The following is a 13,117-nucleotide window of genomic DNA, read 5'->3' as shown; positions in this document are numbered from 1 at the left end:
AAAACTGGTAAACATGTTTCACTTTCCCGCCACGAAGTCCACGCAAAACTTTTTTTTCTTAATAATGAAGTTTTACGGCTCTGGGTACAAGCCCTTCACGAAAAACTTGGCTGGCAGGAGGTCACAGACTAAAAAACTTGGATTGAGTGAATGTGAGTAGTTCGCAGTTTGACACCTTTTTTCATCATTCATTGATCTCGTTCATTCATTCTCATCATCTGTCATTACTGTCAAATTCTGTTTTGGTGTGGCGCGGACGCGGCGATTAGTAAATAATTTGATTTTATGAGAATTCTTCAACTAAGATACATATTTCTTCACAACGCGAATAAAATGGCTTCAGCAGCGAAGAAAGCTAAGTTATCAGTTCCTTCAACAAGTGCAGAAACTAAGACAAACCTTGATGAATTCATGAAGAGTATTCAAGCAAAACGTGAGGACACTGCAGAGTCGATTTTAAAGTATAAGTTCAATAAAAAACGTCTTCGAATTGTGTCTCAGGAGCAGATGGTGGCGGACAATTGCGAAGGGATCGTGTACTGGATGTCTAGAGACAGTAGGGTACAAGATAACTGGGCATTTCTGTTCGCGCAAAAACTTGCGTTGAAGAACGAAGTCCCGCTGCATGTGTGTTTCTGCCTGATTGCCAAGTATCTGGACGCTTCAGTGAGACAGTTCCACTTTCTGATTAAAGGTAAGGTATTGTTTTATTGTAAAATACCACTCATAAATTAATTGGAAAGAAAACCTAAAACAAAACTGCCCATCATTTTATGATAACTATTTATTAGGTTTTTTGATATCTAGGCAGTACCTGCAGGTGGTGAACTTACAGTCAAACAATAGGTTAGATTTAATTTTAAATTATTATAGAGTTTTGAACCAACCTTCCATTATTGTATGTATAATAATATCTAAAAAACTGAGAGCTGTGATTCCACCTTCTGATACTTATTATTTGTTTAGTTATTAATTCATGGTTCACTTATTTTCAGGCCTAGAAAAAGTAGCAGCAGATTGCAAGAAACTCAACATATCATTCCATTTGCTGGAAGGCAGTGGAGCAGACGCTCTGCCCCAGTGGGTCATAGACCACAACATTGGGGCCGTGGTGTGTGACTTCAACCCCCTGAGAGTACCCATGGGGTGGCTTGAAGGTTGCAAAAAAAAGCTGAAGAAGGATGTGCCTTTGATACAGGTTTATTTATACCATAATCTAAACTAATATTATAAAGAGGAAAGATAGTAGTTCCAGTAGTTTCAGAGAATAGGCTCTGAAACTACTGGACAGATTTGAAAAATTCTTTCACTATTAGAATTCTACATAATTTCTGATGAACATAGGCAGTCGCCAGGTCAGCTAGTATAAAAAAATCTAAATTATAGAACCCTTTTATGATTCAAAGATTATTTATTCACAGAGATAATGTGGTACAATAAATGTAGTCTCAAGTTAAAAAGAGGTGCAGCTTATCTCACCAGCGCAGCTGGCATGTGAATTTGTGTGTAACATTGGCAGTGGCGGATTAAGAGTATCCGAGGCCTTAAGCACAGAGCCTGTGTAGGCCCTCTATTGCTTAAATGGAAATGGAAGGAATGGAATGGAAGGTATCTATATATATAAAAGAAAGTCTTGTTAGTTACACCACTTATAACTCAAGAACGGCTGAACCGATTTAGCTGAAAATTGTCAGGGAGGTAGTTTAGAGCCAGGAGAAGGACATAGGATACTTTTTATCCCGTTCGAAATAAAAAATATTTATTGCCATTAAGGCGGAACAAAGTTCGCCGGGTCAGCTAGTAAAGTATAAAATGAAAGTTCATCAAAATAGAAAGTGTAGTAGGTAAAAGGTAAAACTTAAAACATTATTTTCCTTGCCTTAATCAGAGCAAACTCCGAGATTACATCGTCGAAATTTATCCGACGAAGTATGTCTGCCTCAATACACATTAATGCTAAATAATTAAGCTTGTCTGGACGGATTTTAGTTCTTTGCGGGTTTTTTAACCTTTTTAGTTGTGAGAAGGATCGTTCAGCAAAGCAGTTAGTAATCATTAAGCTGTGAAAGATTCTAAACGCAACCACAATGATATTAGTCTTACACTAGCACACTTCTTTTGTTTCTCTTCTTTTTTCACATCGCATGTTTATTTTAATATATACATTTATAAATATATACACATACAGGGTGTCCCGTAATGCAACGTCAAGCCGGAACTGGGTGTTGAGGCAAGTTATGCTGGTTATAAAAAAAAAATCTGTGTCATTTTGTCAAAATAATAGGCATTTAAAAAAAAAAACAAAAAAATCTACTCCCGGTGACGGTCTTTTTACTCGTGTTGCCAACTTGCCACAAATCTTCACTTTTTCTAATTTTTTTTTTATGTAACCCTGAATATGCTTCTGTTTGGAATTTATTGTAGCGTAGTGGCACCAATGATCGACACTTTAAGGAGATAGTGGGCTTCTTAATAAGATTAAAGGTCATTTAGTCATCTTTAAACCAAAAGTAACGATTGAGCATGATAAGGTATATTCTTGAGATAAGAATAGGATGTATTATTTTTATTAACTATACACGGACTAGAAAAAAATCCCAAAAAATGAAAAAGTGTATAAATCTCCAATCATCGACACCGAATCTCCAGTAGTCAACACCCAGTCATCGACAGCTGCCACTTACCGACACCCAGTTATCGACGATCTCCTTTTTTGGCAAGTACTCGACCAGGTTTAGGACGGAAGCTCTGCCAGTCCTGGCTGGTGTACCTACTGCCGGTCGACTTAGAGGTACAGAAGCGTGCGGCTATGTACTTCGCATCAAGGGAAAATATATCTAACCTCCAATTTCTTAAATAGCCGCGATCGTTCTAAAATAAGCCGATTATTTGATTCCCGAGAAGTAGTTGAAGAGGAATTACTTAATGAATGGCAAAAAAGATGGAATACGTCAGTCAAAGGCGTCACTTATATAAATTCTTCCCGAATGTACGCGAACGTCTAACTAGGCGATGGTTAGAAATCGACCATTGCTCGTCGCAGTTTCTCACGGGGCATGGCAACTTTAAACACTTCACTAATTCAAACTAGTTCCGTCTCCTTTTTGCGAGTGTTCCACTAATGATGTCAGTCATGAGCAGTCTGCCCATCATATTATCTTGTGGGAGTGTGATCTTTGGAAAAATGAACGTAATTTAATGCTTAATTCAATACAACATACCTACATCTGTTTCCGCAATTTATTACACCGATCTTGTCGCGACAAGGAAAAATTTCCGTGCTTTTAAGCGATTTTGTGAAAAATATTATTGGCAGGTAGGCTACTTAGTTGCTAATTGCTCATAAGATAAGCTCCCTTAATTGATATTATTGTCCGTGGTGCGTAATCTTTTCTTAAAGGTTTTAAACCTTTGTTTGTCACCTGTCATCCGCTTTGCAATGGAGGGAAGTCAAACCTTAATTTCGAACTCCTCCTATGTTCTTCTGAACAATTTCGTTGCGGGTCCAATGACAGTTTAACTTTCCCCCGGGACAAACTTGACCTTCATTGGTTGGGTTTTTGTGGCGGTCAAGCCGTAGATCCTGGCTACACAGGAGTTGCAGTGGTGGGAACGAGAGGTGGGAATAGTCCCGATTTTAGTTAAAACTGTGCTCGGCCACATTATACAGGGTGGAAACGATAAGCGATCTCACTCGACCATCTCTAAACTATACAAGATATCGAAAAACTGGTTACTGATCCCGAAAGTGCTTCACGAGCTCCTTCAAACGGTACCAGTAATAGGTTACAGAATCAACTGGATCTATCCGGAAATTCAATGTTTTCAGGCTTCATACTAAATGTATGCAAGCCACACAATATTAGAAGTGTTAATTTTTTTTATTCAATAATAAACACTTAAATTGAACTCCAAATTGCATTCTTATTTATAAAACATTGGTTTTAGGCTTTACTTGCTATAATATTATCGAGACATGAGTGCCATGACTGTGGCAGTACTAAATGTATGGAAGCTGGTAACATTGAATTTTCGGATAGATCAAGTTTATTTTGTAACCTATTATTATACCGTTGGATAAGAGCTCGTAAAGCACCCTCAGGGTCAGTAATCAGTTTTTGGATATCTTGTATAGTTTTTAATATTATGTGGTTTTACTAAATGTATGGAAGCCGGAAACATTGAATTTTCGGATAGATCCAGTTTATTTGGTAACCCATTATTATTGGTACCGTTGGATAGAGCTCGTAAAGCACCCTCAAGGTCAGTAATCAGTTTTTGGATAATAATATCTTGTATAGTTAAGAAATAATGGAGTGAGATCACTTATCGTTTCCACCCTGTATACTCGTAATATAGTGTAACCCATTGTTGTTTTTCCCGAAATTTTATCATGGAGCGTAATCCTACCTAGGTACTCCGAAACGTTTAGCAGCAACTGCAACCTTTTCGCCATTTTAACAGCTTCTACAGCCTTTTTCTAACTGCTCGGGAGAATATTTTTTTCTCGAACCAATCATCGACATATATTATTCCCCAATAATCGACACTTGTCGATTACTGGTAGCTCGACTATGATTAGATTACTTCAAACATCTACTAAATGCGCAAAGTAATAAGAACTATATTCCGTTGTCAAATGAAAAATGTTTCAAAAAATTACTATCGACACGTGTCGATTTTTGGAAAAGTCAGTTTGTGAAAACCAGTGATCGACACCAATATTTTACTAATATCAAAATAACATTTTAAATTCGTTATAACAAAAATGGATTCTATAGTTCTTAAAGTAACCCGTGAAAAAGATAAAATTCAAATAAGTTACAATACAGTAGTGTAATTAACAAAAAATGCACTCACTTCCTTAAGGATTTTATAGCCTGACCAGGAACATAAAAACCCTGGCATAGAGGCGCGTCAATTGCATTTGATAGTGCAACACTGAGTACAGTCGTACCTGTGTTAAATTAATAGGCTCACTTTATGTATCAGGATTCAGGATTACGGGCTAATTTGATATTTTCATAAATTAACGAAAAAGTATTATTATAGGTAACCTGATTTAAATAAATTAAATAAAACCATCAATCGAGCTAGTAGATTTATTTTATTATTCATCAATAATCAAATTCAGAACTTGAATATTCAACTGCAATGTCTGCTCATGAACGCTTCAAACTCGGTACTTCTTTCCCAATCCCATAAAATTCAACACTTAGAAAGTGACAAAATTTTTAAAATAGGTAGTTGAAACAAACCACAGCTAATTTTCATAGTGGACTGTACTATACGATAAACATGTCAGTCAATTTGACAACCTTTGTCGGAAACATTATTAAATGAAAATATTGTCCGAACCCTTAGTATTTCTCTTCGAAAAATACTTTAACACATTGTGAACCACTTTTCTTTCACGACTATAAAAATATTTTAGCAATTTAATTCATAAAACCAATTGCGCACATTTAAAATAAAGTTTGTTTACACTTTGACAGCAATAGACTGACATGCAAGGTGACATGTCAATGAAGTTTTCAGTTACTGTTGCCATTAAAAGAAATTAGTACCATTAGTTTTCCGCAACATGGCGAGGGTTTTTATGTTCCTGGTCAGGCTATACTAAGAAATGTTGTAATTTTCACCGGTACTCCAGCCGCAATCAGTTGTTATACCGCCATTTTCAAAATAAATTGGCGGATTTTGCTAAAATGTCAATGGGAGGCAGTCAAAAGTGTGCTTTCTATGGTACAGTGTTTCCATATTAAGAAATCGATTTCTTACTCTTATTTTATTGAATCAAAAAATAAAGTGTCGGTCATTGGTTCTTGTCGGTCATTGGTGCCACTACGTTACCCTTAAGACTCCGCCTTTATCCGAAACTATCCGTAACTTTTGAATCAGTTTCGGTTACGGTTATGGATATTTTTTTATTTCGGATATCCGATAGTATCGGTTACGGTTACGGATATCCATAACATCCCTGCTTGGTAAGATGGCCCTCTCCGTTCCGCTCATACCTTTTAAAATGGCTTCTCCACCTCACTTAAGCCAGAAACTTGAATTTTGGGCACATTAGAATAATAATATTTAACCAAGGTAGATAAAGTTAAAAACGGGATTATTTCCAAAAAAACAAAAATTGTCGACAATTACAGCAAGAATTTACCAAGTGTTATACCATTTTGGAATCCTTACTAAATGCGCCAAATTATGACTTCACTCGCCATACTCGCGTAGCTAGTACAATTTTTTTTCAGTACAGTCCGTTTAAACTAGGCAAAATTTTTATTTTGAAATTTTTTTTGGGAATAATGTATTTTTTTCATCCAAGCTGGAGCAGCTGGTTTCGTAATTTAGATAAAAATTTAGAGAAGCATTATTCAGGGTTACTTAACAAAAAAAAATTTTGGAAAAAGTGAAGATTTGTGGCAACACGAGTAAAAAGACAGTCACCGGGAGTAGATTTTCTTGTTTTTTTTTAATGCCTATTACTTTGACAAAATGCCACATAGATTGTTTTTTATATTTTTCTGATAACCAGCATAACTTGCCTCAACACCCAGTTACGGCTTGACGTTGCATTACGGGACACCCTGTATACACAATTATTATTATTTTAATACGGGTATTATTTTATTATGTAGCATCTTTAACCGCTTGAGTCCCAGACGGCATTAATTAATGTCATAACAATTGATTATCTATTGTGTCTAGATTCGCGGGCCTTGAAGGATTAATTTACTATAATTATGTTTATTCAACAAATGTTTGCACATTATTATTATTGTTATATATTTATACTAGCTTTTGCCCGCGGTTTCACCCGCGTGAAATTTAGTATGTCACAGATCGTCATAAATTATAGCCTATATGTTAATCTGGGTTATAAACAGTAATACTGTAAAGTTTCAACAAAATCCGTTCAGTAGTTTTTGCGTGAAAGAGTAACAAACGTCCAGACATCCAAACATCCAGACATCATGACATCCAAACTTTCGCATTTATAATATTAGTAGGATTTAAACAGCCTTGTTGATATGCAGTTTAGGTTAGTGTCCGTGACTTCCACTCGGCATGGGGCCCACTGAAAACCAGCGTCGCACTATGGAGCGAAATTGAGATTTATGGACATAGCGATTTTTTTCACAATTTCTATTTGAAAAAAATACCTATCGATAGGTTACGTTATTCTGATGAATAAATGCTTCACAAGTTTTTCTCTAAAACCAATAGTTTGACTGGAAAAAAATATTTTCCATTTTCGTTGTATGGAATGAAACATAAAGTGGTCGATTTCGACTAAGCCTTGACAGATCTTGCTTTGAAACTACTTAAGCCTTGTTCTATGGCTTGTTGACTGTAATCCTACGCTATCAGCGCGCATCCAAAGTTGCCCGTTCACAAGTTATGAGGTTCTGAAAAATTAAAAAAAAGTAAGTAAAAGTGACTTTTTTTTTAAATATCTTTTAAGATTTAACAAAAATATAAAGATTTTATACGTTAATAATGTAAATTAACCTTAAATTACTGCTAAAAACACATTTTAATAAACTTAAAAGGAATTAAATCAGCGATGATTTTTTTTTCACAATTTCTGTTTAAAAAAAAAACCTGTCGATAGGGTATGTTATTCTGATGAATAAATATTATGAACGTTTTTCTCTAAAACCAATAGTTTGGCTGGAAAAAAATATTTTCCATTTTCGTTGTATGGAATGAAACATAAAGTGGTCGATTTCGACTAAGCCTTGACAGATTTGCTTTGAAACTACTTGAGCCTTGTTCTATGGCTTGTTGACTATAATCCTAGACTAACAGCGCGCGCACAAAGTTGCCCGTTCAGAAGTTATGAGGTTCTGAAAAATTAAAAAAAAGTAAGTAAAAGTGACTTTTTTTGGAATATCTTTAAAGATTTAACAAAAATATAAAGATTTTATACGTTAATAATGTAAATTAACCTTAAATTACTGCTAAAAACACATTTTACTAAACTTAAAAGGAATTAAATCAGCGATTTTTTTTTCACAATGTCTGTTTTAAAAAAATACCTATCGATAGGGTAGGTATGTTATTCTGATGAATAAATATTACAAACGTTTTTCTCTAAAACCAATAGTTTGGCTGGAAAAAAATATTTTCCATTTTCGTTGTATGCAATGAAACATAAAGTGGTCGATTTCGACTAAGCCTTAACAGATTTTGCTTTGAAACTACTTGAACCTTGTTCTATGGCTTGTTGACTATAATCCTGCAAAAACAGCGCGCGCCCAAAGTTGCCCGTTCAGAAGTTATGAGGTTCCAAAAAATGAAAATTAAAGTAAGTAAAAGTATCTTTTTTTGGGTATAAATCTTTAAAGATTCAACTAAAACATGAAAATTATATACTTTAGTAATGTAATTAACCTTTCTCTTGTCGTCTTATCTAAAGAAAAGTCAATTTTACTTACTTTACTTTTCATTTTTCGGAACCTCATAACTTCTGAACGGGCAACTTTGTGCGCGCGCTGTTAGTCTAGGATTATAGTCAACAAGCCATAGAACAAGGCTCAAGTAGTTTCAAAGCAAATCTGTCAAGGCTTAGTCGAAATCGACCACTTTATGTTTCATTCCATACAACGAAAATGGAAAATATTTTTTTCCAGCCAAACTATTGGTTTTAGAGAAAAACGTTCATAATATTTATTCATCAGAATAACATACCCTATCGACAGGTATTTTTTTTAAACAGAAATTGTGAAAAAAAAATCGCTGATTTAATTCCTTTTAAGTTTATTAAAATGTGTTTTTAGCAGTAATTTAAGGTTAATTTACATTATTAACGTATAAAACCTTTATATTTTTGTTAAATCTTAAAAGATATTCCAAAAAAAAGTCACTTTTACTTACTTTTTTTTAATTTTTCAGAACCTCATAACTTGTGAACGGGCAACTTTGGATGCGCGCTGATAGCGTAGGATTACAGTCAACAAGCCATAGAACAAGGCTTAAGTAGTTTCAAAGCAAGATCTGTCAAGGCTTAGTCGAAATCGACCACTTTATGTTTCATTCCATACAACGAAAATGGAAAATATTTTTTTCCAGTCAAACTATTGGTTTTAGAGAAAAACTTGTGAAGCATTTATTCATCAGAATAACGTAACCTATCGATAGGTATTTTTTTCAAATAGAAATTGTGAAAAAAATCGCTATGTCCATAAATCTCAATTTCGCTCCATAGTGCGTCGTGGCCTTCCCCACCGTGGGCCACGGCATATGCTGAGTGGAATCCCATTGCGATGGGCATCGCTGTTGCGACAGGATAGCACTGCTCACTGCTCAGTTCACTTTTTATTTCCTTGTAATATTTATGTGCCATTTCTGTCTTTTTCTCTGTCATGTATGTGATGTTCATCGTAATAAATTTTTCTTTCTTTCTTTCTTTAAACGCCACTTGTATATTTGGGAAAACGCGCTTTACTTTATCTACACTATAATATTATAAAGAGGAAAACTTTGTTTGTTTGGTTGTAATGAATAGGCTCAAAAACTACTGGACCGTTTTTAAAAATTCTTTCACCATTTGAAAGCTACATTACTTACGAGTAACATAGGCTAAATCTCTATAAAATGTAGGTATGAAATGAAACGCCTCCATCCTCTGCTGGCGCGCCAGCAGAGGATGGAGGCCCCTGGAGAACAGGGGCCCCAAGCACGTGCTTGTAGTGCTTATACGTTAATCCGCTACTGAACATTGGATAAAAACTATTGTCAATATTAATATACTGTAGGCGTTAATTCCTAATTAAGATTTAGATCCGGATAAAGGCTAAATTGTAAATAAAATTCACCTATCTCAAATACTGTTATTAATGTTACAGGTAGACGCCCACAACGTGGTCCCGTGCTGGGAAGCCTCCGACAAGCAGGAGTACTCAGCCCGGACTATCAGGAACAAAATCAACTCAAAACTTGGGGAGTATTTGACAGAGTTCCCTCCAGTCATCAGACACCCTTACACAAGCAAGTTTGAGCCAGAGGTGAATAAAGTTTTCTATAATTTATGTAAGAATCTTAAGCTGAAATATTATTCCAATACAGTAAAGACAGTAAACAATAGAGTTTTCAATGAAAAAAAAAGAAGTAGGTCCTGATTTTGAATCCACTTCAACATTTCTATTTAGTCTTGAAATCAAAGCACATAATTTAGTAACAAGAAGCATTTTTTGTGTTATATTTTCAGCCAATAGATTGGGATAAAGCCATAGAATCCAGAGAGGCAGACAAATCAGTAGGGCCCATTGAGTGGGCCAACCCCGGCTATGATGAGGCTGTGAAGACCCTAAAGAGCTTCTTAGATAAGAGGTTGAAAATATTCTCCACCAAGAGGAATGACCCAACACAAGATGCTCTGAGTAATTTATCACCTTGGTTTCATTTTGGTAAGTCAAGAGTTTTCCTGCTACTTTTATTTAAAATCAGAAAACAAGCCATTATGTTACAAAAACTCTTTTTTTAATATCTAGTTTTATTTTATAGATATTCCAAACAAAACTTTTCTAACACCTGAATAATTTCTTATACCATTACATCATCATCAACAACTGCAGTGTGCCAGATGATGATAAGTCATTTTAAAGCTTATAATTTAGAGCAAACTTTATAACTACACAAGAGTATGGATAAAAAAAAAATCGTTTCAGCCAAATGACGTCCACTGCTGGACAAAGGCCTCCTCCAAGGTTTTCCACAATGCACGGTCCTGCGCTGCCCGCATCCAGGCTCTTCCCGCGACCTTTACCAGATCGTCAGTCCACCTAGTAGGAGGCCTGCCCACGCTACGTCTTCCATTATGGAATAACTCATGATTTCAGGTCAAATATCAGTGCAGCGAGTGGCGCTTTGTGTCCAAGAGTACAAATCTAAGTGCACTGAGAGCGTTAACGCGTTCCTAGAAGAAGCGATCGTGCGCAGCGAGCTGGCCGACAACTTCTGCTTCTATTGTGAACACTATGACAGCCTCAAGGGCGCTAGTAATTGGGCGCAGAAGACATTGGATGATCACAGGCAAGTTTCAATAATTGTTCATTCGTTTCAACTAATGACGTCCATGACTGGTGCTGGACAAAAGCCTCCCCCAAGAATTTCCACAATGACTGGTCCTGCGCTACCCGCATCTATAACTTCCCGCGACCTTAGACATGGTCAGGCAGGTCTCCCACTAGGTGGAGTTGCAATGTTTTATTATCTTTGTGCTTTGTGTTGATGGGACTATAAAACTGACTATAACCATCTCTGACCACTACAGCTCTTGTAGTCATCAGATGCTGAATTGAAGTTTGGATGGTTTCAATGGCGCGATGTATCATCAAATACAATTGAAGATTGCTTTTTTTGCACTAAAACTGTTATAGTACCTACTCTACGCTTATATTTTTTTCCCTTGACCCCGAATTGACATTTTTTGCTCAAAGAAGTGAGAGGGCGAACTTAAACTTAGGGCTTCTCTCCCAGTAAGTAGACAGACAATTCTCAAACCAGTACTCCATTCTTATAATTCATTTGAGTCACTACAGCCTGATAGCATCTGCTTTTGCTTTTATAGTGTCATCTGACACTATACAAGTTGGACAATTCTGTGTTACACTTAATTTAACACTACTTTTAAAATAAATCAATGATTAACTTACAGAAAGGACAAAAGACAGTACATATACACACTGGAGCAGCTTTCCAAAGGAGAAACACACGACGATCTGTGGAACTCTGCCCAGATTCAGCTAGTTAAAGAAGGCAAGATGCACGGCTTCCTCAGAATGTACTGGTGTAAAAAGATTCTAGAGTGGACCCCCTCACCTGAGGATGCCCTCAAGTACAGCATTTACTTGAATGACCACTATAGTGTGGATGGGCGAGACCCAAATGGCTATGTTGGTGAGTTCAATTTCCTTAGTTTCTGTATTACGAATAGATTAAATAGTGCCATGGAAAGCTTGTCCTGAACTGTGAAGGGCTCGGACTGGCACTCGTGATCCGAAGAACGTGGGTTTGAACCCCCGGCGCGCCGCTCGACTATTCTGGTGAACCCACCACAAGCATATTTTAGCTTACCACAAGGGGTTAATGGGATTATTAGTTATTGTTTCCTTATATTCTGCTTACTTCAGCCAAAATTTGGCCACCTATGAAGGTCATGCATGAGAACCATGAAATCGCCCATTTCAATATTTTATCTCCAGATCTTATTTTTCGTTCATTCACTAAAGCTTTAAATTATATTTTACTCTTTCCTTGCTATGATTATTTATTAGGTATATTGTCTGGATATTTCAATTTCATTGGATATTTTGTTATAACTCATTTTCACAATCTTCTTTCAGGTTGCATGTGGTCAATCTGCGGCATCCACGACCAAGGCTGGGCGGAGAGAGCGATCTTCGGAAAGATCCGCTTCATGAACTACGAAGGATGCAAGAGGAAGTTCGATGTCAAGGCATTCGTCGCAAGGTACGGTGGAAAAGTACACAATTACGTGCCGAAGAAATAAGGATTGTATTCTCACTTTTTAATCTCTATTTACAATAGTTAAGATGTTTTTCGTACTTACAAGTTAGGTTATCGAATTTTGGTATTTTTAGTATTTAAATATCTTAAGATAATCTTATATATTTATTCAATAAGCCAATATTATATTCGGCAGTGGTTAATCAAGATATCCACTAGTTGAAAGCCTTTTTACATATTGCAATAATATCGATATGTGATTTAAAGTACAAAACTGCATTACCTCATTAATTGTTAAGAGTTAAGGATTGTTACTTACGTGATTGTGTTCAAATAATTCTTAAAGCAATAGAAAGAATCGCAATACATATTTGTTATTACTTTTCTAACAAGTTTTTTTTTCTTATTCCCAATTCCAATAATTCCTAGTAATTTATTATAGTTTTAGGGCTCAAGATGCGTAAAAAGTAATCTTTATTGTAATGTAACGCAATTCCTGCGTGTGTACGGCAATTACGAAACGTTATATGCAAATTCCCACCCATTTATTCCCATCACATTATGCACACCCTGTATTCGGCCTTCGGGAGACATCTATATATGGGTCGTTCTACTTTTAAGGTCTTAACCATGAAAA

General features: G+C 36.0%; 1 protein-coding gene across 1 annotated transcript; it reads left to right on the top strand.

Moving 5' to 3' along the window:
- Window positions 1-241: 241 nt before the first annotated feature.
- On the top strand, window positions 242-13,068 carry LOC135073943 (deoxyribodipyrimidine photo-lyase-like). Its single transcript, XM_063968209.1, has 7 exons — window positions 242-694; window positions 996-1,198; window positions 9,858-10,016; window positions 10,220-10,418; window positions 10,851-11,043; window positions 11,669-11,910; window positions 12,357-13,068. Exons 1-7 carry the CDS (start codon window positions 286-288, stop codon window positions 12,521-12,523), a joined length of 1,572 nt encoding a protein of 523 aa, XP_063824279.1. The 5' UTR covers window positions 242-285; the 3' UTR covers window positions 12,524-13,068.
- The last annotated feature ends 49 nt before the right edge of the window (window positions 13,069-13,117 follow it).

Source organism: Ostrinia nubilalis, chromosome 1 (assembly GCF_963855985.1).
Source record: "Ostrinia nubilalis chromosome 1, ilOstNubi1.1, whole genome shotgun sequence".
Taxonomy (NCBI): Eukaryota; Metazoa; Arthropoda; class Insecta; order Lepidoptera; family Crambidae; genus Ostrinia; species Ostrinia nubilalis.
The sequence above is the reverse complement of the archived record's forward strand: the minus strand, read 5'-3'. Positions and strand labels throughout refer to the sequence as shown.

Coding starts and splice junctions, on each gene's coding strand:
- LOC135073943 (XM_063968209.1), top strand. CDS start 286: ATGAGAATTCTTCAACTAAGATACATATTTCTTCACAACGCGAATAAA. Junction 10,017..10,219: donor CAAGCAAGTTTGAGCCAGAG/GTGAATAAAGTT, acceptor TTATATTTTCAG/CCAATAGATTGGGATAAAGC. Junction 10,419..10,850: donor ATCACCTTGGTTTCATTTTG/GTAAGTCAAGAG, acceptor TCATGATTTCAG/GTCAAATATCAGTGCAGCGA.